General features: G+C 54.7%; 4 protein-coding genes across 4 annotated transcripts; 3 read left to right on the top strand and 1 right to left on the bottom strand.

Annotated features, from left to right (window-relative positions):
• The first annotated feature begins 407 nt into the window (after positions 1-407).
• On the top strand, positions 408-6232 carry MONBRDRAFT_34718 (uncharacterized protein). The gene is made up of 18 exons (XM_001750754.1): positions 408-990; positions 1105-1190; positions 1318-1424; positions 1505-1602; positions 1816-1986; positions 2093-2208; positions 2291-2386; positions 2896-3233; positions 3478-3554; positions 3755-3871; positions 3995-4053; positions 4136-4330; positions 4424-4507; positions 4643-4755; positions 4895-5183; positions 5286-5419; positions 5530-5677; positions 5809-6232. Exons 1-18 carry the CDS (start codon positions 509-511, stop codon positions 5892-5894), a joined length of 2796 nt encoding a protein of 931 aa, XP_001750806.1. The 5' UTR covers positions 408-508; the 3' UTR covers positions 5895-6232.
• A 217-nt stretch (positions 6233-6449) lies between these two features.
• MONBRDRAFT_30293 (uncharacterized protein) lies at positions 6450-6977 on the top strand (the record flags this gene model as incomplete). Its single annotated transcript, XM_001750753.1, has 1 exon — positions 6450-6977. One exon carries the CDS (start codon positions 6450-6452, stop codon positions 6975-6977), a length of 528 nt encoding a protein of 175 aa, XP_001750805.1.
• Positions 6978-8341: 1364 nt separating this feature from the next.
• On the top strand, positions 8342-10307 carry MONBRDRAFT_30292 (uncharacterized protein; the record flags this gene model as incomplete). The annotated part of the gene is made up of 4 exons (XM_001750752.1): positions 8342-8587; positions 8717-8794; positions 8955-9088; positions 9188-10307. The coding sequence occupies 4 exons, from the start codon at positions 8342-8344 to the stop codon at positions 10305-10307; spliced, it is 1578 nt and encodes a 525-aa protein (XP_001750804.1).
• A 406-nt stretch (positions 10308-10713) lies between these two features.
• On the bottom strand, positions 10714-23585 carry MONBRDRAFT_39292 (uncharacterized protein; the record flags this gene model as incomplete). The annotated part of the gene is made up of 9 exons (XM_001750728.1): positions 10714-12313; positions 12437-12577; positions 12741-20143; positions 20300-20438; positions 20539-21597; positions 21705-21942; positions 21994-22007; positions 22042-22158; positions 22320-23585. 9 exons carry the CDS (start codon positions 23583-23585, stop codon positions 11093-11095), a joined length of 11598 nt encoding a protein of 3865 aa, XP_001750780.1. The 3' UTR covers positions 10714-11092.
• Positions 23586-24872: the final 1287 nt, after the last annotated feature.

The raw sequence follows: 24872 nt of genomic DNA, 5'->3' as shown, positions 1-24872 counted from the left end.
TCCTCGCTTTGACCTGCAAACTGTCCTTGAACCTGCCCTGCCAAACGCCCCCTGCGTCTCCCTCTCGCTCAAGGCGGCTCGCCATAGCATCATCATAAGGAACAAGATTATTATTTTTTTTTTGTGTGTCTTTCTTTTATGTTTTTTGTGCTGTAACGTTACACACACACACACACACACACACACACACACACACACACACACACACACACACACACACACACACACACACACACACACACACACACACACACACACACACACACACACACACACACACACACACACACACACACACACACACACACACACACACACACACACACTTTTTCGCTTCACAAATTGTGTGAAGGCCCTTGGCGGCGTTGGCGGCGGGGGGCTTGACCCAGGGGGAGAGGTAGACGAGACCTTCTTTTCTTCTTCTTTTTAGCTTGCGGCTGAGCGTTTAGCATTGACGGTGTTGATCTGGGTGGCCACGCATGATTGCAAAGGCTGCGGGATTTCGACCATGGCGATCCGGTATCATACAGTGCTGGGGGCACTGCTTTTTCTTGGCGGAGTGGCAATGATCTACCGCATCACGCTGAACCACGCGGCATGCCCAACGCCGGAGCCTGTTGTGGTGCATGAGGTTGTGCGTGAGTTTGTCAATGTGTCTCGGGCACCCGTGGTGCAAACTGCGGCTGCAGCCAAGGGCGCTGAGGGGGAGGCATCGGCAGCCGCGCTCGCACGGGCGCAGCAACTACTCGCCGCCCAGGGCAAACTGATCGAGAAGCAGAGTCGGGAGATTGCCGACCTCAAGGAACAGTACCAGCGCCAAGCGTCTGACCGTGCGGGAGCACTTCCGCCAGCCGCTCAGACAAAGACCGATCACATCCAGATTCGCCCCAAGAGCGACCAGCCAACCATTCTCGTGCTCACGCCCATGCGCCAGCGCGAGCAAAAGCTGGACCGTTATTTTCGCAACCTCGAGGGCCTCGACTATCCCAAGTAAGCGAGATACGCAGCAGAGCAGGAGAGCAGTCCTGACGGTGTGCTGCCGAGTGCATCCACCTGCCCAACGCGCCGCCCAGGGCTCACACGCTGACGTTGCAATGCCGGCAGACATCTCATCTCTGTGGCCATTTTGACGGGCGACAACACCGACCAAACCGAGCCGATGCTTCTTAAAAAACTCAACACGATGACAGGTTAGCACATTTTTCTTGACCAGCTGGCTTCCTGGCTGCATGCGGGCCGTGGACATGATATCTGTGTCTGGTTTTTCACGTTCTCCTTTTCCGTGATGCTTTTCGGCGTTTGGGGCTCTGCAACTAGAGTACCGCCGCACAATGCTCGTACGCTATGATATGTCTTACAAGTTGTCGCAGGCGGCACGGCATGCTCTGGGCGAGCAAGAGCGCCGGCGTGCCAATCTCGCGGTGGTGCGCTCCTTTCTTTCACGCTGGGTCAGGGACAAGGGGCCATGGCCGAAATCGAGCTGATTTGAGTATGATGCCGGCAGGTGCGCAACATACTTTTGACTGTTGCGCTTCGAGATGAGGACTGGGTGCTTTGGATCGATAGCGATCTCGATTCCTTCCCGGCCAATACTCTAAACCGGTGAGCTGCCGGTTCCTCTACGTGGCTCTGGATTGACTTTTCGACCTGTCGTTGTAGTTTTGCCTGTTGTTGCTGTTGTTGTTGTTGTTGTTATTGTTGTTATTGTTGTTATTGTTCTTGTGGTGGTGGTGGTGGATGTCGTCGTCGTCGTCGTCGTTGTTGTTGTTTTCAATTTCTTCGCCCTCGAACATGGATCGTGCGTGTGCTTGGCAGGTTGTTGTCAGCCAAGCGAGATCTGGTGGCACCGCATATTGTTTTGCCGCAGGAAGGTCGTACCTACGATCTCAACTCGTGGGCAGAAACCAAGGAGAGCCTAGCTCGCCAGAAAAACCTGCCCAAGGATGCGCTCCTTTTGGAAGGCTACCCCGGTCAGGATAACCGACGGTATGTCACCATCACCATCGCTAGCGTCTCAACCATGTTGACGCCTCTGCACACCACCCCGCTTGTTGCTTCATGCATGTTTTTATTTTATCACGTGTGTACACAGGAAGCACATGAACGACTTTGGTGGCCAAGAGATTGTGGATTTAGATGGCGTGGGCGGAGCCATGCTGCTCGTACGCGGCGCCGCTCACCGTGCCGGCCTCATCTTTCCCACTTTTGGTGCGTACCGCCATGCCTTTTTTTTTAAACAGGGGCCCCTTCTCTCGTCGTACCCTCACCCTTTTGGCGTCGTGACTCGCAGTATTTGAGCACCAGATTGAAACTGAGGGCCTGGGCCGTATGGCCAAGGCCATGGGCTTGTCGGTCGTCGGCATGCCCAACGTCAAGGTGTACCATCGTTGATCAGATTGGAGTTGTCGTTGTGTGCATGTTGATAATAATCTCATCAAAAGAAAAAAAAAAAAGTTGGCCCCTATTTGTCAGACAAAAGGGGAAGAGAGAAATGGGCAAGCCATTCGAGTAGAGCGCCATTTATATAGTTATTTATGCGGAAGAGCTGTTGTTGTTCACAACAGTTGTCCATCGACAAGCCCAAGTGGCGCAATGGTAGCGCGTCGCCCTCCTAAGGCGGACGTTGTGGGTTCGAGTCCCACCTTGGGTGCTTTTTTGCTCTCAAGGAAGCGTGTGCGTTGTTACAGGACAATGTTTTTTTTTTTTGTGGTTATGTAACCTCTGATGAGCCGTCCATCACAAGCGGGCTGTTGCAGTTACGTGACGCTGGTTGGGCTGGAAGCAATTGATTCTCATCCTCGTTTGCTTGTGCTCTGGTCAGTGTTGTCCAACCCTTCAGACTGCCGGCTGCCGCATTTTTTTTTTCCGTTCCCAGTTCCCATTACCAACTGTAAGCCATCAACCAGTTCTCCAAGTGTGATCACCATTACACTTTGGCCCTCTCTCAAGAGAGTATCTGCGCTCTCTCTGCTCTCTCTCTTCGCTCTCCTCTTCACTACTGTACTCTCTCCTCTTCACTCTCTCCTCTTCACTCTCTTCTCTTCCTCTCTCTCGCCTCTCTCTCTTCTCTCTCCCTCTTCTCTCTCTCTCTTCTCTCTCTCTCTCTCTCTTCTCTCTCTCCTCTCTTGTGTCTTTTTCTTCATACACACACGTGGAAGGTTGGTCACGCTCTTCTTCTCTCTCTCTGTCTCTCTGTCTCTCTCTCTCTCTCTCTCTTCTCTCTGAACGTCTGGGTGTGTCAAAAGGGCAGCGGGGCGGGGGGACAGAAGGAGGAGGGAACGAGCTGGGTGGTCTGACGACCTGGTGGCAGATGTGCATGATATACCTGTGGTATTGGGTGTTGATGTGGGTTGTTGCTCCCCACCGCAGCCTCACATGTTGACGGGTGTATGACGCTGCTCAGGTTCTTGAAGAAGATTTTTTTTCAGCTGTCGCGCCGCCGCCACTACCTCTCTTGAGCCGCACGCACCATTCAAGATGGCTGACACCGAAGATCACAATGTTGAGATGTGGAAGATCAAGAAGCTCATCAAGAGCTTGGAAGCTGCCCGCGGGTTGGTTGACTCGCTGCCATGCCTCTTTCCAAGACGGCTGCGGCTTGTGCGCATCTTCTTTTTTTTTTTTTCGGCCTCCGCTCGGACTACTTTTGCAACTGCTGGCTCTTCCGTTGTGGCCGCCGCCGCGCTCAACGTCGTCCTGTCTCACCTCCTGGATCATTGCCATTACCTCGACTGGTGTCTATTGTCATCTGTAGCAACGGTACCAGCATGATCTCCCTCATCATTCCCCCAAAGGATCAGGTGGCTCGCGTTCAAAAGATGTTGGCCGACGAGTACGGCACGGCCTCCAACATCAAGAGCCGCGTCAACCGGTGCGTCCTGAACCCCCACGTGATGCTCACCCAGGCGCAGGCCCGAGCTTTGGCACAAGCTTGCTTCAAGAGAGCGTGGCCACCTGTCATCTCATCCATAAACCCACTCGTGATTTTGCTTAGTCTCTCCGTGCTTGGTGCCATTACCTCCGTGCAGCAGCGCCTCAAGCTCTACACCAAGGGTAAGCCTGTCCACCTGGCACCTGGACCTTCCTTCTTCGGTCACTCTCTTACCGCTATCCTCCCCCGCCCCAACCTTGACAGTTCCCCCCAATGGTCTGGTCGTCTACTGTGGTACCATCATGACGGATGAGGGCAAGGAGAAGAAGGTCAACATTGATTTTGAACCCTTCAAGCCCATCAACACCTCCCTCTACCTCTGCGACAACAAGTTCCACACTGAAGCTCTCAGCTCCCTGCTCGAGGACGACTCCAAGTTTGGCTTCATTGTCATGGATGGTTAGTTGGCCCACGCCATCCGTGTCAGGCAACCTTTGCGCTCGACCTTGGCCTCGGGTCTCGCCCTTCTGACATGCGTGCACTGGCTGATAGGTAATGGTTCGCTCTTTGGTACCCTGAGTGGCAACACCCGTGATGTTCTGCACAAGTTCACCGTCGACCTGCCCAAGAAGCACGGTGCGTTGCCCTTCAATCTCCAAGTTTCCCAGGTTCACGCGCCAGTGGCCTCGCGATTGGCCTGTGGCAAACCGCGGCCTGTTGCCACTTGTTAGCAGGGCCCTCATCGTCAATTGCTTGGACTATCGTACACAGGTCGTGGTGGTCAGTCCGCTGTGCGTTTCGCGCGTTTGCGTATGGAAAAGCGTCACAACTACGTTCGCAAGGTGGCCGAAGAAGCCGTCCGTCTCTTCATCACCAACGACAAGGTCCAATTTCATGCCCATCCCGTTGATTTTTTCTTTTTTTTTTTTTTTTAAAGAGGGACAGAAGGGGGGGGGGGGGGGATTGAGGAGAATCGCCTGCTGTGGCTCACATGTACATCCGCTTGGTCTTGGGGTCCATTAGATCAACGTCTCGGGTCTGATTCTGGCCGGTTCGGCCGATTTCAAGACGGAGCTGTCACAATCAGGCATGTTCGACCAGCGTCTTGCAGAGAAGATTATCAACATTGTTGATGTGTCCTACGGTGGCGAGAACGGCTTCAACCAGGCCATCGAGCTTTCCACCGATGTCCTCTCCAACGTCAAGTTCATCGCCGAGAAGAAGCTCATTGCCAGCTACTTTGATGAAATCTCGCAAGACACGGGCAAATATTGCTTTGGCGTCGAGGACACCATGAAGGCTCTCGAAATGGGTACGGCTTGCCGTTGGGGCCTTTGACCCGTTTCTGGGCCTCTGAATTGTAGTTCTGCCCGATTGTACCAAAGAGTGCTGACCATGCCGGCATGATGCTCAGGTGCTGTCGAAACGCTGATGGTGTGGGAGAACCTCGAGACCATGCGTTATGAGCTCAAGAACCCAGACGGTCAGGTGGAGGTCAAGTTTCTCCGCCCTGATCAAGAGACCGATGCCTCTCACTTCCAGGACAAGGTCAGTGCTGTGGTTGGCTTGCGCTTATCCATTGTAAGGTTGTGGACAGCGCTTGGGGTGGGCAGTGCGGTTCTCTGAATGGGGTGGGGTGTGCGTGTTTTGGGCGATAGGATGGCCAAGACCTCGAGACGATTGACAAGATGCAGCTGCTCGAGTGGATGGCCAACCATTACCGCGAGTTTGGCACCGTTCTGGAGATTGTGACGGATCGTTCCCAAGAGGGTTCGCAGTTCTGCCGTGGCTTTGGTGGTATCGGCGGTACGTTTCAGTGAGCATGCATGGTTCACCTTGGTAGCTTGTTTATTCTTCCTTCCTTCCGTTTTGTCTGTTTTTTTTCTCACCGTGTGTTTCCACGCACCTTTTGCTCGTTTGTTTGCGGTGGTATCCAGGTTTGCTGCGGTACCGAGTTGACTTCCAAGCCATGGAGTTTGATGAGGATGAGTTTGCGGATGCGGACCTCGATGATTACTTTTAGTTGTGCGCGCGATCGTCACGCCCGGGATTAGCCACGGGCGTTCCGATCGCCCGCGAGCCGCCCTTCGGGCGCAACCCAATCTGTTGTTGTGTGTTTTGTTTTTTGTTTTGTTTTGTCGTGTGTTTCCTCTGCCGTGTTGCTGGCTTTGTTTCACCTTTCCTTTCTTTTTTTTTTTCCCTTTTTTCTTTGTTTCCTTCGTATGCCAAAGTGCCTGGGGGCCCCTCCCCGGTGCCTGATGGGCTTGATGGAATGCATCGTGGTTCAAGCATATTTTTCTTTTGATCGACACACGTCATGCAGCCTGAGACTCTTTGTTCACAATTCAAGGTCAAAAGAGTAGTAGCTGATCTGTGATCTGGACGAATGAGTTGTTCGCCCACATGAACATGATGAATCCAACGCAACAACAAAGTTGATCTACCAACATGCCCTGTCCTGCCACGACTCCGCGGCAAATGAACACCACGCTACATGCGCTCTAATCCGATGTGCACACGCATCCACACAATGTCCCTATGATGACAACATACCGCCGAAAACGTGCAAACGTTGACCATGTTGGTGTGCGTGTGTCTGTCTCTGTCTCTGTCTCTGTCTCTGTCTCTGTCTCTGTCTCTGTCTCTGTCTCTGTCTCTGTCTCTGTCTCTGTCTCTGTCTCTGTCTCTGTCTCTGTCTCTGTCTCTGTCTGTCTCTGTCTCTCTCTGTCTCTGTCTGTCTCTGTCTGTCTCTGTCTCTCTCTGTCTCTCTCTGTCTCTGTCTCTCTCTGTCTCTCTCTGTCTCTGTCTCTGTCTCTGTCTCTCTCTGTCTCTGTCTGTCTCTCTCTCTGTCTGTCTGTCTGTCTCTCTCTCTGTCTCTCTCTCTCTCTCTCTGTCTGTCTGTCTGTCTCTCTCTCTTTCGCTCTCTCTCGCTCTCTCTCTCTGTCTGTCTGTCTCTCTCTCTCTCTTTCGCTCTCTCTCTCTCTCTGTCTGTCTCTCTCTCTCTCTCTGTCTGTCTCTCTCTCTCTCTGTCTCTCTCTGTTACGCAAACTCTGGCTACATGTGCGCGACGGAGCTGGCCGGCACATGGGGAGAGGGGGGAAGGTGATGGAGATCTGCAGTTCTGGGCGAGAGGAGCTGCAGGAGCGCGCGCGTCTGATCGAGGACAGTCCTCAAAATCAGCATTTTTTTTTTCTTTCCAGTTTTGTCGGGAGCGTTGGATGAGTCGCTGGAGGCGTGTGCATGTGCTGCATCTCCCATATGTGCAGTGTTCGGGGGGTTGTGTTACAGAGACCTCCATGCGTTAGACATGGGTGGCTTGAGAAGGATCGAGCTTTGCAGTGGCAGCGCTGGCCCAGTTCAGGGCCAGTCTGTGGAACGGGAGCATCAACGGCAGCGAAGGACAAGATCGGGCCGAATGCACTGCTCGACCAGCTTTCAGGCGACTAAGCTATAGCCCCCGTGCGGCACGCGTTTCAAGGGGGGCTGACCCACGGCTCTCCTGCTTGGCACGTGACTGCAAAACTGGCAACATGAAACACTGGCCCCCATCGCTGGTACACTTGCTGGCGCGATCTGCCATGGAACCGTCAGGCGCATGTATTCTCCCGATGGCCCGTGCGCCTTATTCCCTCTTCGGAGCTTCTCCACCAACGACCACCGGCCACCGCCATCGCTGCCGTCGTCATCCTGCATCGCATATAACAACGACGCAGTGTAACAAGTTAAAGTCTTTACTCAAGGAGAAGATGCTGATTGAATCTTGTTTCAAAGGTATAATAACGATAAGTGTTTTGGAGAAAATGAAGCGTTTTATCAAGATGATGCAGCATTGATGATCATGAAGATCGAGAGCTTCGGGACAATGGCAGCTGGCTCTGGCGGCGCGGCGCGTCTGCAGACGCAGCATGCTGCCAGGGTACCCGCCTGTTTGCACCTCCGGCCCTGTGGCTTCATGTGTACCCCCCGATCAAGGCGGCATCGAGTGCTTTGATCGCTGATCTGCTTTAAACAGCAACACGACATATTACCCTCTGGCTCGGCTTGCTGTCACATGTTCACCCTCTTGTCTTTCAACCACATTGGTAAGTGACCTCTGAATTGTCCCCCTATTTTCTTGTATCCTCTAAAACGAAAGGAAAACTCCGCTTATGCACTTACCCTCTCAGCCCTCTCTCTCTCTCATCTGCAACCCCGCTTCACCACAATTCTCTGAGCAGAACACCAGCTCCTCTCCCTCTCTCTCGCCGCGCGCCGGCTCCAACTCCCTCTCTCTCACTGACCCAACTCCTCCATTTTTTTTTTTTTTAATTTTTTCTGTCGCACGCGCCTCTCTCTCTCTCTCTCTCTCTCTCTCCAGCGACGTCGACGTTGCGATCGGGACCTGGAAAGGCTTGCGCTCCTTGCGAAAGTTGGGATCGCTCGCATCGTCAACGTATCGAGACTCGAGACTTGACCACCGTTCGTTGCACGATGAAGGTGACGGGTCTGGCCGTGCTGGCCCTGGTGGCTCTCCTGGGTGGCGCTCGTGCCGAAGGATTGCAGGTCAAGACGACCAACGGCGTTATTGAGGGCTTTGCGACCAATGAGGCCGATATTTGGATGGGCATCCCCTACGCCCTTCCCCCCGTCGACAACCTCCGTTGGCAAAACCCCGAGCCCATGACCAACTGGCCCGGCGTCCGCGAAGCAAAGAGCTTTGGTCCTGCTTGCCCTCAGGTCCGCCCCCTTTTTACACCTGTCAAACCCCGGCTGCCCCCTACCCTGTCACAATGGTCCTTCTGATGTGCTCTGATCGCGTGCGCTTTTTCCGTTTTCTTCCCTCCGCCCCCTCCCATTTGGCTACAGAAATGCGAACTGCCTCCATTGGCTTGCCAGGATCAGATCTCTGAGGACTGCCTGTATCTGAACGTCTTCGCCGCCAAGGTGTGAACATGTCCAAAGTCCTTCTGCAAAAGCCTTTGGCCGCAGTGAATGGACTGACCACGTTGATTGCTTGCCCCGCATCATCACCATCATCATCATCATACTCATTCATACCCATGATCCTGTTGTGCGCCGCTGTTGAACTTTCGTGCCTGGCTAGAATGTGCGCAATGCTTCCGTTCTAGTGTGGATCCACGGCGGTCGCTTCGAGCAGGGCAGCGAAGGCGTCGAACTCTACGACGCCCGTTACATTGCCAACTTCTCCAACACGGTGGTCGTCACAATCAACTACCGGTTAGCAACACCGCAGCTTGCACCCGCCTGCTTACACCTGCTGCACCGCACAGACCGCTCACCACCTCGACGCTTCCGCGGCCCCGTTTGCCTCGCTAGACTGGGCGTCCTCGGCTTCTTGACCCTCCCATCGGGCTTCATTGGCAACTACGCGCTGCGCGATCAACGCCTTGCTTTGCAATGGGTCCAAGCCAACATTGCCCGCTTCGGTGGCAACCCCGACCAGGTCACTATCTTTGGCCAGTCAGCCGGCGGCACCTCCGTCAGCGCTCACCTCACGAGTGAGCGCTCCTACGGCCTCTTTAGCGGTGCCATCATCCAGAGTTCCCCGTACGCGCTCCCGCTGCTCAAGACTGAAGATGCGTATGGCCACTACGACCACTTTGTGCAAGAGACTGACTGCCAATCTGCCAGCGACACGGCTTGCCTCCTCAACCTCAGCTGGCATGAGGTTATCGACGCTGAAATCTCCGCCCAGGCCAAGCTCTACCTTGAGCGCCCCCTGATCATGTTCTTCCCCTGGACCCCTGTCATCGACGGTTACGAACTGACAACTGACCCGCTCACCGCCATCAATCGTGGCGAACACGCCAAGGTTCCCATTGTGATTGGCAACGTTGCCGAGGAAGCCTGGATCTTCGTCTTCACTGCCTTCCCCAAGCTCAACAAGCTTGAAGCAGAGGCCCTGATTGATGTCATCTTCCGCAACCACGATGAGCCCAAGGGCATCTATGACCTCTACAAGATCCCTGATCAAGCCGACGACTATCGTCCTTGGATTTCCGAAGTTGCTACCGACTTTATCATGCTTTGCACTTCCCGCAACGCCAGCGCCGCCTGGGAGAAGTCGGGCATGCCCGTCTACCGCTATGAGTTTAACCACTCCTGGTCCATGAAGGGTGCTTGGGGTCCCGCCAACGCCTGCTGCGAGGGACACGCCTGTCACGGCGTAGAGCTGCCCTTTGTCTTTGACTCAGCCAACCTGCTCAACTACACTTTTGATGACGGTGAGCAAGTCTTGGCTCGCGACATCACAACGGCCTGGGGTGTCTTTGCCAACACCTTCAGCCCCAATGCCAATGGCCTGCCCCAGTGGCCCCAGAATAAACCCTCGGAGGATGATGCCATCCTCTGGTACTCAAGCGTGGACACCCAAGTAAAGACGCAATTCCGCAAGAAATTTTGTGACTTTTGGGACGCGCAGGGCTACATCTTCTAAGCAGCGAACGACAGACTTGTGGCGCATGGCGCTGGTGAGACAATTCCTCCCTGGCTCGACGCCCGAACTGCTCTCCTGACGACATCATGGAAGCCCCCGCCTTTTTCTTCTACGAACCAAGCTAGACTTTGCATGTGGTATCGCTGTTGTTCTTTTGCTTTCAAGATGACTTGTTTTTTCTACATTTGCGCTTAGTTTTGGTGTTTGTGTTTTGCTTTGATAGAACTTGGCGCGCTTTGTCGCGTGTTTTTTGGTTTTTGGTCGCCTTTTATGAGCATATCGCTTGATGAATGCCTTTGATTGCTGTGTACAGGGTGCTTTGCTCACCTAATTCACCAAAAAAAAAAAAAAAAACCCCATCACACCCGCTTGAAAAAAACGTCATGAGATGAAAACATCAAACCATGAGAATTAAGTTGATCGATTATTGCTCTTGAACAGGTGGCCCATCACTGGCAACTATCACAGGTACAGGAATGGCTACAACCACCACCATTAACAGTGACGTAGCCGCCCGCCTGCGTGTTACCATCACACCAAAAACATGGCCACCACAAGCAGAAAAAAATTGGGACAATTTTGATTAAATGACCAGCAACATTGTTGACCCTGCAATACGGATGGGCGAAAAGAACGCATTACAACACCCAACCTTTATCATCAACGACTGGTGTAAACACGGACTCACGGCATTGATGTGGGAGGCACGCTGCACCCGCACATGGCGCCTCGCTCCCCCTCACTCATACTCATGTGTCCGCGTCCGGCCCTCAAGGTCAGGGCCTCTAGTCGTCGAGCTGCGTGAGCAAGGCCACGCCGCGCTGAATCCAGTGATCCTCTGGTTTGTCTGATGGCAGCTTGATGGCGATGACATAGTTGGACGAGTGGCCTGTCGTGGACAGCACGCCACGTCGATCCGATGTCTTGTACACAGGGCAGTTGTACACCTGGGCCTGGCTAATCTCGTCCTTCTTTGCGGGAATCAACTGGATCACAGGCATGCGATTCGCCAAGACCTTGGCCTCTTGTTCGCCCAGCACCATACGTTCGGCATCCCAGCGGGCGCCGTCCAAGAAAAGTCCATTCACATATGCGCCATCCTCCGGCGGTTGCTCGTAGACGCGATCCTCCATGACGCCAAAATCAAAGGAGAGGAGATCAATGGGAATCTTGTACTTGCGCGCGTAGTTTTGTTGCACGCCCGTCAAGAAAGCCTGAGTAAAGTAAAAACCAGAGATCCAGAACACGTTGGGCGCGCCGTCCTTATACCAGTCCTGCAAGAACTGCAGTCGCGTCAGCAAGTCGTTGACATAGCTGCCCAACGGCTTCAGAGAGGGGTACGACTTTTTCATCCACAAGCTTGGAATCTTGCCATTGAGCATGGCATGCGCCACCTGCTCCAACTCGGCACTCATCACAACAAGACCCTTGACAGCTTTTTGGATGTTGATGAGGGATGAGCGCACCACCTCCGTTAGACGATTGAAGCGGCCCATCTCCTGTACAAGCACCGTGTTCATCGACTCCTCATAGGTAGTCGGGTATTTACGCAGTGCAGCGGCTTCATCAAAGGCGCGAGGCAGTTTGCTCAAAATGTCAGTGGCAATCTCACTCAGGCGCTCGTCATCCGACTTGCCACCGGTCGAGCCCTCGCCGCCCGAGGCAGCCTGCGTCAATAAGATGGAATCAAGCAAATCATTGGTAGCCTTCTGGTCCTTGGTGATGTCTGCATTCGAGTGCATGCCAAACACCTCTGGCTCGGGGATGAGCGGGAGTGCTTTGGCAAACTCGATGTAATGCTCGTATTCGCCATGAGGCGGGGCCATGTACAGGCCAGAGGCAGAGAACGAATAGTCATTTTGCACCATCTCCGCGTTGAGCACGTTGTTGAGGATGCTCACCAAGCAGCGTCGATCCCAGTCATCCGTCACGCGACCACCATAGTTGCACTGTCCGATCAAGTAACGAATGGCCTCGTAATCGACATGCTCATACTGGTTCAAAAACTATCGAAGAGAGTGACCCAAAGATGAATGAGTGCAAGGCGTGCCCAGCGAAAGAAAGAAGAACACGATCATGGGCGTGTGCAAACAGTGAGGAACACTGCGACACCCGGCCGACAAACATACCATGTTAATCTGTTTGATCGAAATCTGGAAGTCGGTATCGTTAAACTCGTAAGGGATGTTCCACCCCAAAGCTCCAAAGCCACGGCGCTCCTGCACCAGGGCATGGAAAAAGCACAATCCATAGAGCAATCGACGGAATGGCTAAGGATGCGCCACACCACCAAAACAAGCAAAAAAACGCGCAACAGATGCATGCAACGTGAGAAGAATGTATTAAGCAGTGAAGCAAATGCTTTGCCATGATACGAGGATTAAAAATCAACCAGCTAGCACTTGCAAACAGAGTGCAAGCGTAACGACATACCTTCTCCTGCTTGCAACCGGTGAAAAACTCCATATCCGAAATGGGATCCAAAAGATAGCTTCGAATGATGTTGTTGCGCAGACCCTTGGGAGGCTCGTTGGTCATCTTCACACCATTCTGCAAGACTGTCACCGGGAAGGCCGGACTGGGATAGGAGGTCAACCACAGGCGAAAGTTGGGATGTGTAGTATCTGGCTTCAGTTCCTCGCAGATGCGTTCCAACGTGGACATCCAGCTCACTGCCAAGTGGCAATTTTGCAACACAACCCACGTGCCGTCCTGGATGCCCTTTTCGATCATTTTCATGGCAATGGGCCCCTGGCCCTGACCCAGAGACAGGGTTTGCATTGAGTTGCCAAAGCCTTGGTCGTCGGCAAACTTGAGCAACGCACTCATCGGATCGCCACCGGGCGACAGGACAAAGATGAGCGGCGCGCAGCTGTGCGAGTCGGCAAAGGCACCGGCCAGATCAAACGGCGGCGGCTCAATAAACTTGCGACCCATGTGCTCCTCGACAAAGCCCTGCACAGCAGGCGTTACTTTGTCGGGGCGCAACGAGCGCAAGAAGGTCAGGCGCTGAAAGCTATCAAACTCGGCTGCCAACGCCGGGTAAGCCTCGGTCTGTGGGGTGGGTGAGTCGTACACCGCCCGCCACGCATCCACGTTCTGCACAAACGACTCGCGGATGCCTGAAAAGCGGTGGACGTCGTCCAAGCGGCAAATTTCATCCCAAGCCTTGGTTGGCAGCCACGAGGCAGGATTAGTGTGAGGGTTGTCCAGGCCCACGCCGCCCGTCAGGAAGAAGACCCATTCTTCAGCCTCAATCTTGCCCGCCGCCTTCATGATGTTGGTGCAAAGCAACAAAGAGAACAGTAGCTTGTCCTTTTCAAAGAGCGACCGGCAGACGTTGCGATACACGCTGTATGTAACGTGCGCTTCCAAATTGGATAGGCGCTTGCCCAGGTCTTCAGCGGCCTCTGATTGTTCAATCGAGTTGAGGAACAGCTTTGTGAACCATGGCAGCGAGTACTGGTACATGGGATCAATGCCTGCCATCTGCGCGATGGTGAAGAAGAGCGTTGATGAGTGCTTGGCGATCGGCGTGTAGCCGCTGCGCGCGGCGTCAATCTTGGCCTCAGTTTCCTCGGCCACCTGTTGCTTTTCTGAGATCTCGTTGGCCAGCACTTTGGACGAAGAGAGCACCTTGATGGCAGTCTCGTCCTCCAAGATGTTGCCCTCCGATGAAGACAAGACCTCAAGAATCTTGTCTTCAATCTCCTTGAGTTGGCGCTTGTTGGCGGCCGATTGCAAAATGAGGGCGTTCTTTTCCTCCTCAAGCTCGGGTCGCTCCTCAGCCACGACAATGCCCAAGAGCTGATCCTGAAGACCAGCGGGCGTGATCATAAAATTGAGCACGGTCACCTTAACCGAGGTTTCTGGCAAGTAGTGTGGGTTGGGCAGTTTCGTGGTGATGTAGAAACGGAAGTCCTTGCTGTACTCGATCGTGGCATCACCCAGGCGAATGCAAATGGCGCCGCCCTGCTTGAAAGTCTGCTTGAGGAGGATGGGCTCAAGGATTGAGTCAAGTTCCTCGCCCACATTTTCCAGCAGCACGGGCGTGCCGAACTGAATGGCATTCTCCAATGTACGGACAAAGTCAGCATCGGTCAACTTGATGATTGAAAGCTTGTTGTCCTTCTCCATGTTCTTGACCCACTTATTGGCTTGGCCTTGAGGGTCAATCATGAGTGGCCAGCGTCGCGCGTGGGATACAATGATGCCGTTATCGACCGAGAAGCTATCAGTGGGTAACCCAGCAATGTTCCAGTCTCGGATCTTCACGGGATCGCCCAGCGTGGAGCTGAGCGAAAAGGTGGTGGACGAGGGGATCTTGAGCTCCTTGCAGCGCTTCAACCATTCTTCGCACTGCGTGTGACGGAACTCGCTGGTGAAGGCACCCAAGTAGGCCACAAGGCCTGAGGAGACCAACACGTCACCCGTCAGGTTGGTGTAAGTTTCGCCCAGCGCTGCGGCCGTGGCTTGCCAGCGATCCTTCTCATCGCCGAGCGAACCCATGAGCGTTTCGGCACGATCCAGCTTCTTGGCACACAGATCAACTTGCTTTTCGAGTGACTCTTTCTTGTCGTTCAGCTCCTTGAAGCGGTCCTTGAGGTCTTGCAGCTGTTGCTGGATGCCGCGTAGGTTCTCTTGCTTCTCCTTCAGCAAGGCCATGGCCTGGGCCAACTCGCCCTCTGCTTCCTTCAATTTCTCCTTCTTGGGAGCGACCACCTTGGCCACGCGATCGTAGGCCTCCATGGCACGGACCCACGAGCAGAGACCTTCAGCAGCGGACGAGGCCTTGGCCACTTTCTCCGGTACAAACTCCTCGTTCGGAATGTACTCATCCCGAATCTTCTGGATGAGTTTGGCCGGGATGTTGTCCTTGTCAAACTCTTGAAGCGTTTGGAGGAACTTCATGTCACCCAGCAGCTTCTTGGAGGGCCCCCAATAATCCATAATCTTCTTGCCGCTGCCTGAAGGGTCCGGAATCTTCTCAGGGGACACGCCCTTGAGGATGCACACGGCCTCCATGACGAGCTTGACGCCCGAGGGCGGTGATTTCATGCTCTTAACGACGGTAATGTCGGAGGAGGTCAGCGTATTGAGCGCCGCAAGGGCTTTGTTTAAGATGGGGATGGCCTCGGCCAGATCAGCGTCGCACTCGTCCTTGATGGCCTTGGCGGCCTGTGCCTGCTCATTGGCCACAGCCTCATCGGCTGCCACCACCTGTTCTTGCTCGGCCACATCCTTGCTCGAGGCCTCAATCTCGACCATGGCGGCATCTGTCTCCTTTTGAGCCTTGGCCAACTCGGGCTGTAGGGCCACGAGTTCGTCCTTCATGCCGTCAACCTGGGACGCGGCGGACATGAGCTTCTCCAAACCGACCTCGTAACGACGTTTCTGCTTGCTGACCGCCTGGCGGCGTTGATCCAGGAGCGTCTTGAAGGTATTGATCAGCTCCAGGTAGGACGTGGGCGTGACATAGTTGTGCCGCCGGAGACGCGCCAGGAAGCGGTCTGAAAGTGCACGGGTGCTTTCATGGAACTCCTCGCAGAGCTGCACGCAGCTGCTGCGCACGTCGTCTGTCATCTCGACCTCCTCCAAAAAGCGCTGTGCAACAATCTGCAAGGCATCGGCGGGCCAAGCTTGGAACCAATTGATGGTGCAGCAGTTGACAAGGGACGGGAACTGGCGCAGGTTGTTGCGGAAGGCGTCGCCAATGGGGCTCATGGCCAGAACGATGTGCAGGTAGTCCCGCACGCGGCCCACGAACATGTTGAAGAGTGCCAGCGGGGTGCCGTCAGTCTTGAGATGCTTGGGTCGGGTCTTGTCCACCTGGCGCATTTTCTCCACGATTTCGGTCCGCTCATCCAGGGGAAAAATATTGGGCACCTCGCCCGAGTTCAGGATGTTGCTAATATCTTCCAAGTAGGAAGGCTCCTTAATTTGCATGTCGGTAAAGAGGAAGACAACGTGTTCGCCGCCCTCGCCGGCCTTGCGCATGATGCGCTTGAGATCTTCATGCCAGTCCTCTTTGGAATACGCCTTGGAAAGCTCGATCTGAACGAGCTCAAAGTCATTCACGTAGGCAGCGAGCCGCGTCAAAGACTGGCGACCCGATCCACCCACACCCACAAGTAGCGCGTGGCTTCGCGGCTGGCGCACAACACGTGCAATGCGAACGACATGCTCGATGGCGAAGCGGAAGAGAACCAGGTCCATGCGCTTCTTGCTAACGTTGTTGTACTCCTCAAGGAAAGTCTCGCACACAGATTGAAGCCCGGCCACAGATTCGACGCAGGCATACTCCTTCGAATCGGCCTTGGGATTGGCAAAGTCACAGAACATGAGCGAGCGGAGATCATCGTCCGTCACACGGCCGTCACCATCCGCGTCCCAAGATGCAAAGAGCTCATCAAAGGGCACCTGCAGGGACGACTGGCACGTGGTACGGATAAACTCGTAGAACCACTCACGGTCCTCGTCAAAGACCAACCGATCATAGAAGACGCGGTACACCTCGTGCACCCACAAACGCAACATGTCGTTGTGGTCAGGGAGCGCCGCGGGCCCTGACATCATGACGCCACCGATGACACGGGCAAAGTCGCGCAGATTGAAGAGATAATGCGACTTGGCAGGGGTAGGCAGAAGATTCGAAAAGGCGGCCTTGTACACGGCGGACGTCGCGCGCACGAGCGATTGGGACACGGCCTTGAAAGAAGGATCAAAGCCGCGAGCATCGAGGTGCCACTGCATGATGCGGTTGAAGATGAGCTCGTTGGTGTCGTCATCAAACTCATTAATGGTGATACAGTGGAGGTGGCGCATGAAGCGCTGGGTGACAGTGTTGCGACCACCGCCCGGGGGGCCCATGGCACAGATGAGCTGAATGTCGGCCAGGCCCAGGTTGGAGCAGTCCTTGAGATCATACCAGTTCCAGTGATCCATCCACTGGCGCAGGAGCTCGATGGGCGGTTGAGCACCATAATCCTCCTTGGCGGGCATGTTCAGATCATCCACAAACACAACCACCTTTTGACCCATTGGGGGGCCGTACAAGCCCTTGCGACGCTTGTCCAGCTTGCCCATGATAATTTCCTGCGTCTGCTGGGCCGTGGTCTGCGCGGAGAAGTTGACGACCAGGGGCTTGTACGTCTCCTTGGGCAGGTCCTTTGCCAAAAACTGGTTCACGTACACCGACTTACCCGTGCCCGTGGGGCCGACAAAGACGGGATAGCGCTGATGCTTGACGAGCAAGTCCAGCAGGTAGGTGTAGCGGACCGTGTCAATGGTGGGCACGATGATTGAGTGGAAGGTCGTGTCCTTGGGAAAGGGGTCGTTGTTGACCAGGTCGCGCCACGGTACCCAAACACCAGGCCCCTCCTTCTTAAAGAGATAGTTGAAGCATGTCATCTCCTCGGGCATGGGCACGCCGATGGGGCGACGAGGCGGACCAGCAGGCGTCAGAATGCCCCAATCGGTCATGGTGGATTGGTCCAGGCCCGTGGTCATGAGGCGGCGGAGCAGCTCATTGAATTTTTGGCGACCCTCGGTGTTGGTGCTGCCACCCAGTGACCAGACGAAGGAGAAGATGAAGCAACCCTCGAGCCAGTTCTCGACCTGCTGTGCAGACAGAGAGGCAAACGTCTTCTCATCCCGGAATTCGTCCATGAGGCTATCGTACATCTCCATGCAGGAGCGCACCAGGTTGATGTCGCCGGCATAGGAAAGATGGCGATAGTCAGGGCGATTGATGAACTCGAGTGTTGGGGGCACCATGCGCGTGAAGTACTCGCGAATCAATTCATGATGCACCGAGGTGAGGGTAGCGGGCAGCGTGTTGAGCCAGCTCTCCAAAACGGGCTGCCAGCCCAACATGTGAGGCTCCATGTAGATCATGCCGCACCGGGAAACGGTCGCGGGGGAGGCCACCTCAAGGTCCATCGGCTCGAAAATGAGGTTGGTGGTATCTGCCAGCGCGATGATCTCACCAGACATGAGGCAGAGCTTCTTGTTGTCGTCGAGGACCGTGTTCATGTTCTCAATCCAGATGGCATCAACCGGGCCATCAAAGATGAGCCACTTGCGGTCCGGTGTCTGTGAAACGGCAAAGTCGCGGTAGGACACGGCCAGGATGCCGTCGGACCATTCGTGGGAGACCGGATCAAAGGAGCCGTAGAGTTGACCCATGGTGATGGACTTGGGGTTGATGACGGTAATCTCAACCTTGTTCTCCTCCATGAGACCTTGCTCGGAGATATCCTTGAGGGCAGCGGCGAGAACACGATAGGCACATGTCTTGCCACCATAGCCCTCACCGACAATCATGAAGCCGTGGCGCACGAGCATCATCTCATAAACCTGAAGAATCTTTTCCACAAAGTTGTCGGTGGCTTGAAGGTTCATGCGTGCGCAATTCTCACGGATGGCCTTGAGCAACACGTCATAGTCTGGCTCCGGCAGCTTGATGCCGGGGAAGAGATCCGAGATGATACCGCGGAAGAGAGGCAAATCGTGCGACAAGAACTTGGGCAAGTTGACATCCGTAATCGAGCGCAACATGAGAATGTCCTCGCTCTCTTCGGGATATTTGAGCTTGAGGTTGCCAGCGGCCGTGAGCACTGACTTGACAGCGCGCATGCCGTAATCGTAGTGATACTGCGACGAGAGCTGCTCGGAGCAAAGACGGTACGTGGCCACGATCTTAACCGAAAGGGACCGGGCGGAACGGAAGCCGACTGAATAAAGGACAATCTCAGCAATGAGGGCATAATCAGGCACCATCATAGCAACGGTGCGGAAAAGCGCCTTGAGATTGTCGGGAAGCTCGGATCGCCCAGCGTAACCGGGATTCATGGTAATGAAAACGCTGGAGGTTGGAACGAGGCGGATTTCGGTGCCCTCAAACATAATCTTGTCCTTGCCAGCGTTGACACCGCGCTGGATAGTGAGGATCTGCTGGGCCACGACCGAGAGCACTTCCAAATCAATGCGGTTAAACTCGTCGAAGCAAGACCAAGCGCCGGAAGAGGCGAGGCCTTTGAAAAACTTGCCGAGAGCCTTGTAGTCAAGACCATCAGAGCAGTTGAAAACGACGCACTGCACAGCCACGGCCTTGGCCAGATCCTTGACTGTCTCTGTCTTGCCCGTACCAGCCGGCCCTTCGGGTGCACCACCCAAATGAAGCTCGAGAGCACCGAACAGGGTGCGGTAGCATCGATCGGTCAGCGGCGTCACAACCAGGCGCGCGCTGTTACCAAGGTATTCGTAGCCATAGGCCAGCGTGCTGTTGATCATGCGCGTGATGACTTGTCCTTCCTCAAAGTAGTAGCGCAGCTGAGCGAGCCAGTTGAACTCGTCATCACGGCTCACGCCATCATCCACCAGCTTGGCCAGCACATCACGCGAGTGCACGTCCAACACAACCAAGGCACTGAGAGTCTTGCGAATGTTCTTCGAAAGCTTGCCACGGACCAACTCTACAACATCGTTGATGTCATCGGTACACTGCTGAAGGTAGGTCTCCATGGCCTGCTTGCCGCCACGAATGGCCTCGTGGACGTTGGCGGTCCAAAACTTTTGCGTGACCGCCAGCACAATCTGGCCGGGCCAAGACTGGATCCACTCGGTACGCTTGGTGCCTGCGTAGCACTCAAGACCCTCCACCATAATCTTTCGAATGGACGAGCGCATAATCTCTTCAAGCTGCAGCAGCCACTTCTCCACCTGACCACGAGCCTCGGATGTAGAAATGACTGTGTCCAGCTGCACCAGTTCACTCTCACTTGAGACCATGTGCGTGATATCAAGATCCTCGGTGAAGGAAAGCTTGGCAATACCTAAATTGGGATTTTTTTTTATTTTTTTTTTGTGGGCGTGCATGTAAATGAGCGAGCGAAAACAGGTAACATGTTTCCCTTTCAACTTGCTCCAAAACGCCTCGAAACATTTGCTGCCTGGTTGTGGAGGGTGCAAGTCAGCAACAGAACGCTCACCTTCGAAGCACTTTTTGAGATGGGGCTGCACACGAGTCGGATCTTTCGTCTCTGACAAAATTTCGAGCATCTCGTCGTTTGACAAAAAGAAGAAACGGCTGAAGTACAGGCGCTTCTGCTCCAAATAACGATTCAGACCCTATACATTCAAGCCAGCCACAGACATGAGCAGGCGAAAGACCATTACTGCTGTCCTCATCCGACATGATCGGATATGCGAGTGCCAAAGTGCCGCGTACCTTGAGAATTTCCTCGAGCAAAACATTGGCCTTGTTGAGCTTCTCCAGCATTTTGTCCACACGCACCACCATGAGCACGTGCTTATCCTGCACGGCTTCCTTCATGGTGTCACGCCACGTCTTGTCGACCACATTAAACTTGCGGCCTTCTTCGGGCATCTGCGCCATGATGTCAGGTGAGGAGAAGATGGGCTCGAGGTACAGCCAGGTTGCCTGGACCTTGAGCCAAGCATCGATGATGTCCTGAAGCAGAACCAATGTATCATTCCACTCCTTCATTTCCACCTCAAAAGGCTTGACAAAGGGGGACCCCAGCATGGTCTGCGTTTTGACGATTTGATCATCGAGAAGCATTTGAATCTCGTCCACAGAGGAGAGAATGGAAGTACCCGTGTCGCGATAGCTGAGCATGTGAAACTCCATGTCGTGCCATTCCTCCTTCATTCGCGACAAGGCCTTCTCCAGCGAGAACTCCTTGGATGCGGCCTCTGAAATGGCTTCAAACTGATCAAGATAACTGTCCATATCGAGGTCGAGCATTTGAGAGAGGGTTGTCTCCTCGTCCGGCATGAGCTCGTAGCCCACAATGTCGGAGAGCTGAGTCCAATGTCGCTCGCGCAGGCCTGGGTTGCAGATGGCTTGGATCATCGGCAGGTTCTCCTTGAACTCGTCCACCTGCTCCTTCACTTGCGCGGCCAGACCACGGGGCGCGTCCTCGGAAGCAAAACCCTTCTCGATCTTGTACAGATTGCGCCAGCTTGCGGAGACATCGTTCTCGACCTTTTCGGGGTCAATCTTGTCAAAGTCTCCGTTAAGCCACTCGTCCACTTGTTTGTAGTACTCGACGGCCGTGCTGTAAAGCGACAGGAAGGGGGCCAGGGTATTGCTGGTCTTGGCTTTGAGAGGATACTGCGTAATCTCCCAATCAAAGGCCTCCTCCTCAGCATTGATGCCCTCGATCGTGTCTGCAGCAGCCGTTAGGCGAGTGTTCAGGTCGCTCGCCTCGTCCAGGTAGCGCTGCAACTCTTGGCTGTCACCATACTCGGAGAACTTGGCCAACTGAGCCACAGAGGGAAGCAATGAAAACGAGGAACCATGTGAGATGAAAGCATTAAACCCACGGGCAGATGACGGCAAACAGTATAGCGGGCAAACAAACACCTAACCTCCTCAGCAAAGCCTTCCAAGTCGGCATTGAGCTTGTCGCGGCGTTCGCGCAGAGCATTTTCGTTGCGCTCGCGAGCACTGCGCACCAGCTGCTTGTGGGACTCGACAAGTGGTGGCAGCTTGGCCACCCAGCGAAACGTCTCAGCGTTGAGCGTGAGGTCCGAGCTGTGATCGTTGCATGGCGACATGTCAGTACAATGGCGTGCAAGACAAGATTCAGCGATTGCAAACGGGGAACTGATTTGATACGCACGAGGTTAGCTGTTTGTGATCCATCAGGAATTCAACCTTCTTGCGAATGTCTGCCACCGTCAAGTTGAGCTTGGGCAAGCGCACGTTTTCGGCCTGCTCCATGAACTCCTTTAACTGCATGAGATGCTCAGTTGTGGTGGGGGCAGTGGCCGCCCGCTCAGCAATCTCAGCGTAAGATTTGCAGAGATCTTTGTTGGAAACCTACACAAGGAAGAAACGCGGGTGCCCAGTGAGTGGGTCGAATGCGAAGGCAATAAAATCACTTGACGGAGGGCGTGGGGAGGCAAAGCAAAGAGGGACAGGAGACAGAAGGCAAGCAGGTTGGGAGGAGTGGAGAGAAACATATGTGCGTATATGCCCACCTCCACTTCGTCGGCAATAGCGGTGAGGACACGGTCAGCCAAGGCCTTGGCTTTACGGTTCAGGTCGGCCTTGGCCGCCGCCGCATGAATGACAAAAAGCCCGACACGTGCAGAGTCGGCCATGTCAAACTCAATCTGGCGGGCCAGATCGAGGAGGCGGTAGACCTTGTCGGTGCACAGCTGAAAGCTAGGCTGACTGGCCAAAAAATCGTCCATCTCCTTGTCCGCACGGCCGTCAATCAGAAAGAGATACTCGTTGTAGAGCTTCAGCCATTGACTGGGCGCCTCGCGCTGTGGGGCAAATGCGGCCTCAACGCGTTGCTGGTAGGAGGCCAGCTCCTCTGGGCCAAAGCAAGGCGTCAGGAAGGTCTCGCGACCTGTTGGGCGGTCTTCAGCTAAAAAATACTCGACGCGAACAATCTCGCAAATGCTGCTACGCATCTTCTCGAGCAACTGAAGAACGACTGTTTCAATGCCCTCCACGCCCACGGCAAAGCCTAGTTTGTCACCCTGGACCTCGAGCTGCAGGGCAAAGCCACGAAAGCTGCCAACCCCAGTTGGCGGGAAGATCATGTCGAGAAACATGTTGAGCGAGACGGTCAGTAGCTCACGCAACTGTGCACTCATGACAGTGGCGACGGCTTCCCAGTAGCGTGGACTCTTGGCTTGGGGCAAGCGCCCTTGGGCCTTGAGCCCATCCAAAAGACCAGCCAGACTGCGAACCCACTCCTTTTGAATGGCATGGCGGCACCGATCCACCTGAAGTCCAATGGCCTTGCCAAAAGCCACAGCGTCGTAAGCTTGTTTCTTGCGGCAAATCTCCTCGGGCTTGAGCAGCGTTTGATGGCGGTGCTCCAGTTCGTAGGCAGGCAGCAGCAGGCGCAAGCCGGGAGACGTGAGGAAAAGGTTTTCTTCCAAGGCTTGGCGCGCTTCCTGGATGCTGGAAGCCCAGTTGCGTTGCTCATCGGCCAGTTCGGGATTCTGAGCATAAGCCTGCCATTGCGCGGCCACCGCTCCAGCTTGGTCGAGCTTAGGATCGCGCAGAACAAAGTCCACGATGGACTTTTTGATGGCGGCAAGATAAGCGTCGCTGACTTCGTCGTGCAGCGCTTCGACCGAAGGGGCACAACGGGTCTGTAATTGAGTGTCGATGAGGTCGGTGATGTGCGCAAACCATTCCTCGTCAAGACCAACCACCTGGGTGGTGTCGATGCCGTTCATCATGTAGTAGTAATACCGAACGGCATCGTTCCGTGCATCACCCATGTCGCTGTCTTCCTCCTCGGTAGATGCAGCCGCGCCTGCTTCCATTTGCAACGGGGGCAGTTCACCGTTGCGGCGGGCGGCCTCGGTGACGAGGCCTACGAGAGCAGAACGCAGCGAGTCGCGATCCTTGAGCGTGGCCTGAAGGCGAGCCGTCTTAGAGACGCGGTTGCCGTTGCGGCGGGCAGTGCGCCCCGCCGCACCACCCATTGAGCCATTCAGCGGGTTGGAGCTGCCAGCGGCGGCAAGAGGGGCATCTGTGTTGCTGTTTCGCTGAAGTGTGCGGTTGAGTGTGTTAACGAGATCTGAAGGCTCGCCACTCTCTGGCGTTCCGGCCCCGAGCGAAGGGAGACGAAACGCCGCAGCGCTTTGTGAGAACAAGGGTTTGCGTGAGGTCCCGCTCGCGGTTGTCCGACCCAGGTTGGCTGCGGGGTGCTTCTCGCGAGAGGAGGGCCGCATAGCGGCTGTGGCGTCCATGACGCCGATGTCCGTGCCAAGCACTCAAGCTATCAGGGGTCCTTTCTTCTCGCGTCAAGTCTTGAGTCAAAGGATCATGCAAAAGAGGCTGTAACGCCTTTTGGTCGACGTGCAGCTCGGCGGGCAGCAACGGGGCACCACGCCCCTGTGCGGAGAGCGCGACGTCCGAGGCTGACGCACGGTGTAAGAAACTGAGAAAAGGGGAAAGCGTGCGTCTAAGAGCAAGAAAAAACTACAGAGGCCGAGGCGGTAATGGGCTGCGAGGCAAGACCGCATCAAAGGTGAGATTCGACCAGGGCCGTGTTTGAATGCGATCCTGAAGTACTGCCCATCCCGGGCATGTACCATGAAGAAGAGGATAAAAGACAGAAAAGCGACAGACCACACACACACACACACACACACACACACACACACACACACACACACACACACATTGAGACCGCCCAGATCATGATGGTGCGCTCGGCGCGAGAATCAAATCAGCCAGCATGCCGGATACTATCGAAATCGTGTCCATGGAAGCCTTAATGCCATCCCCTCACAAACACCGCCAATACAACTCACAGAGAAGACACTGACACCTCGACTAGCAACACAATGCGACCAGACCACCATCCCCAACACCCATCAAGAGGGCAACACCGACCAAACCTCACCTCGCGCTCAGCTCGCTCGACGCCGTTCGCGCCGAAAAGAAAAATCGAACAAAAAAAGCAAAAAGCTCTTCTTCCGTCGCAGCAACTTGGTCGTCAAGGCGCTCTAAAAGAATGCAAGGATTTTTCAGTGCAATTCAATAGCCCATACGACATG

This window comes from Monosiga brevicollis, genomic scaffold, assembly GCF_000002865.3.
Source record: "Monosiga brevicollis MX1 MONBRscaffold_47 genomic scaffold, whole genome shotgun sequence".
NCBI lineage: Eukaryota > Choanoflagellata > Craspedida > Salpingoecidae > Monosiga > Monosiga brevicollis.
This window is presented reverse-complemented; position numbering and strand designations above follow the sequence as displayed.

Coding starts and splice junctions, on each gene's coding strand:
- MONBRDRAFT_34718 (XM_001750754.1), top strand. CDS start 509: ATGGCGATCCGGTATCATACAGTGCTGGGGGCACTGCTTTTTCTTGGC. Junction 991..1,104: donor GAGGGCCTCGACTATCCCAA/GTAAGCGAGATA, acceptor CAATGCCGGCAG/ACATCTCATCTCTGTGGCCA. Junction 4,508..4,642: donor CGACCTGCCCAAGAAGCACG/GTGCGTTGCCCT, acceptor TATCGTACACAG/GTCGTGGTGGTCAGTCCGCT.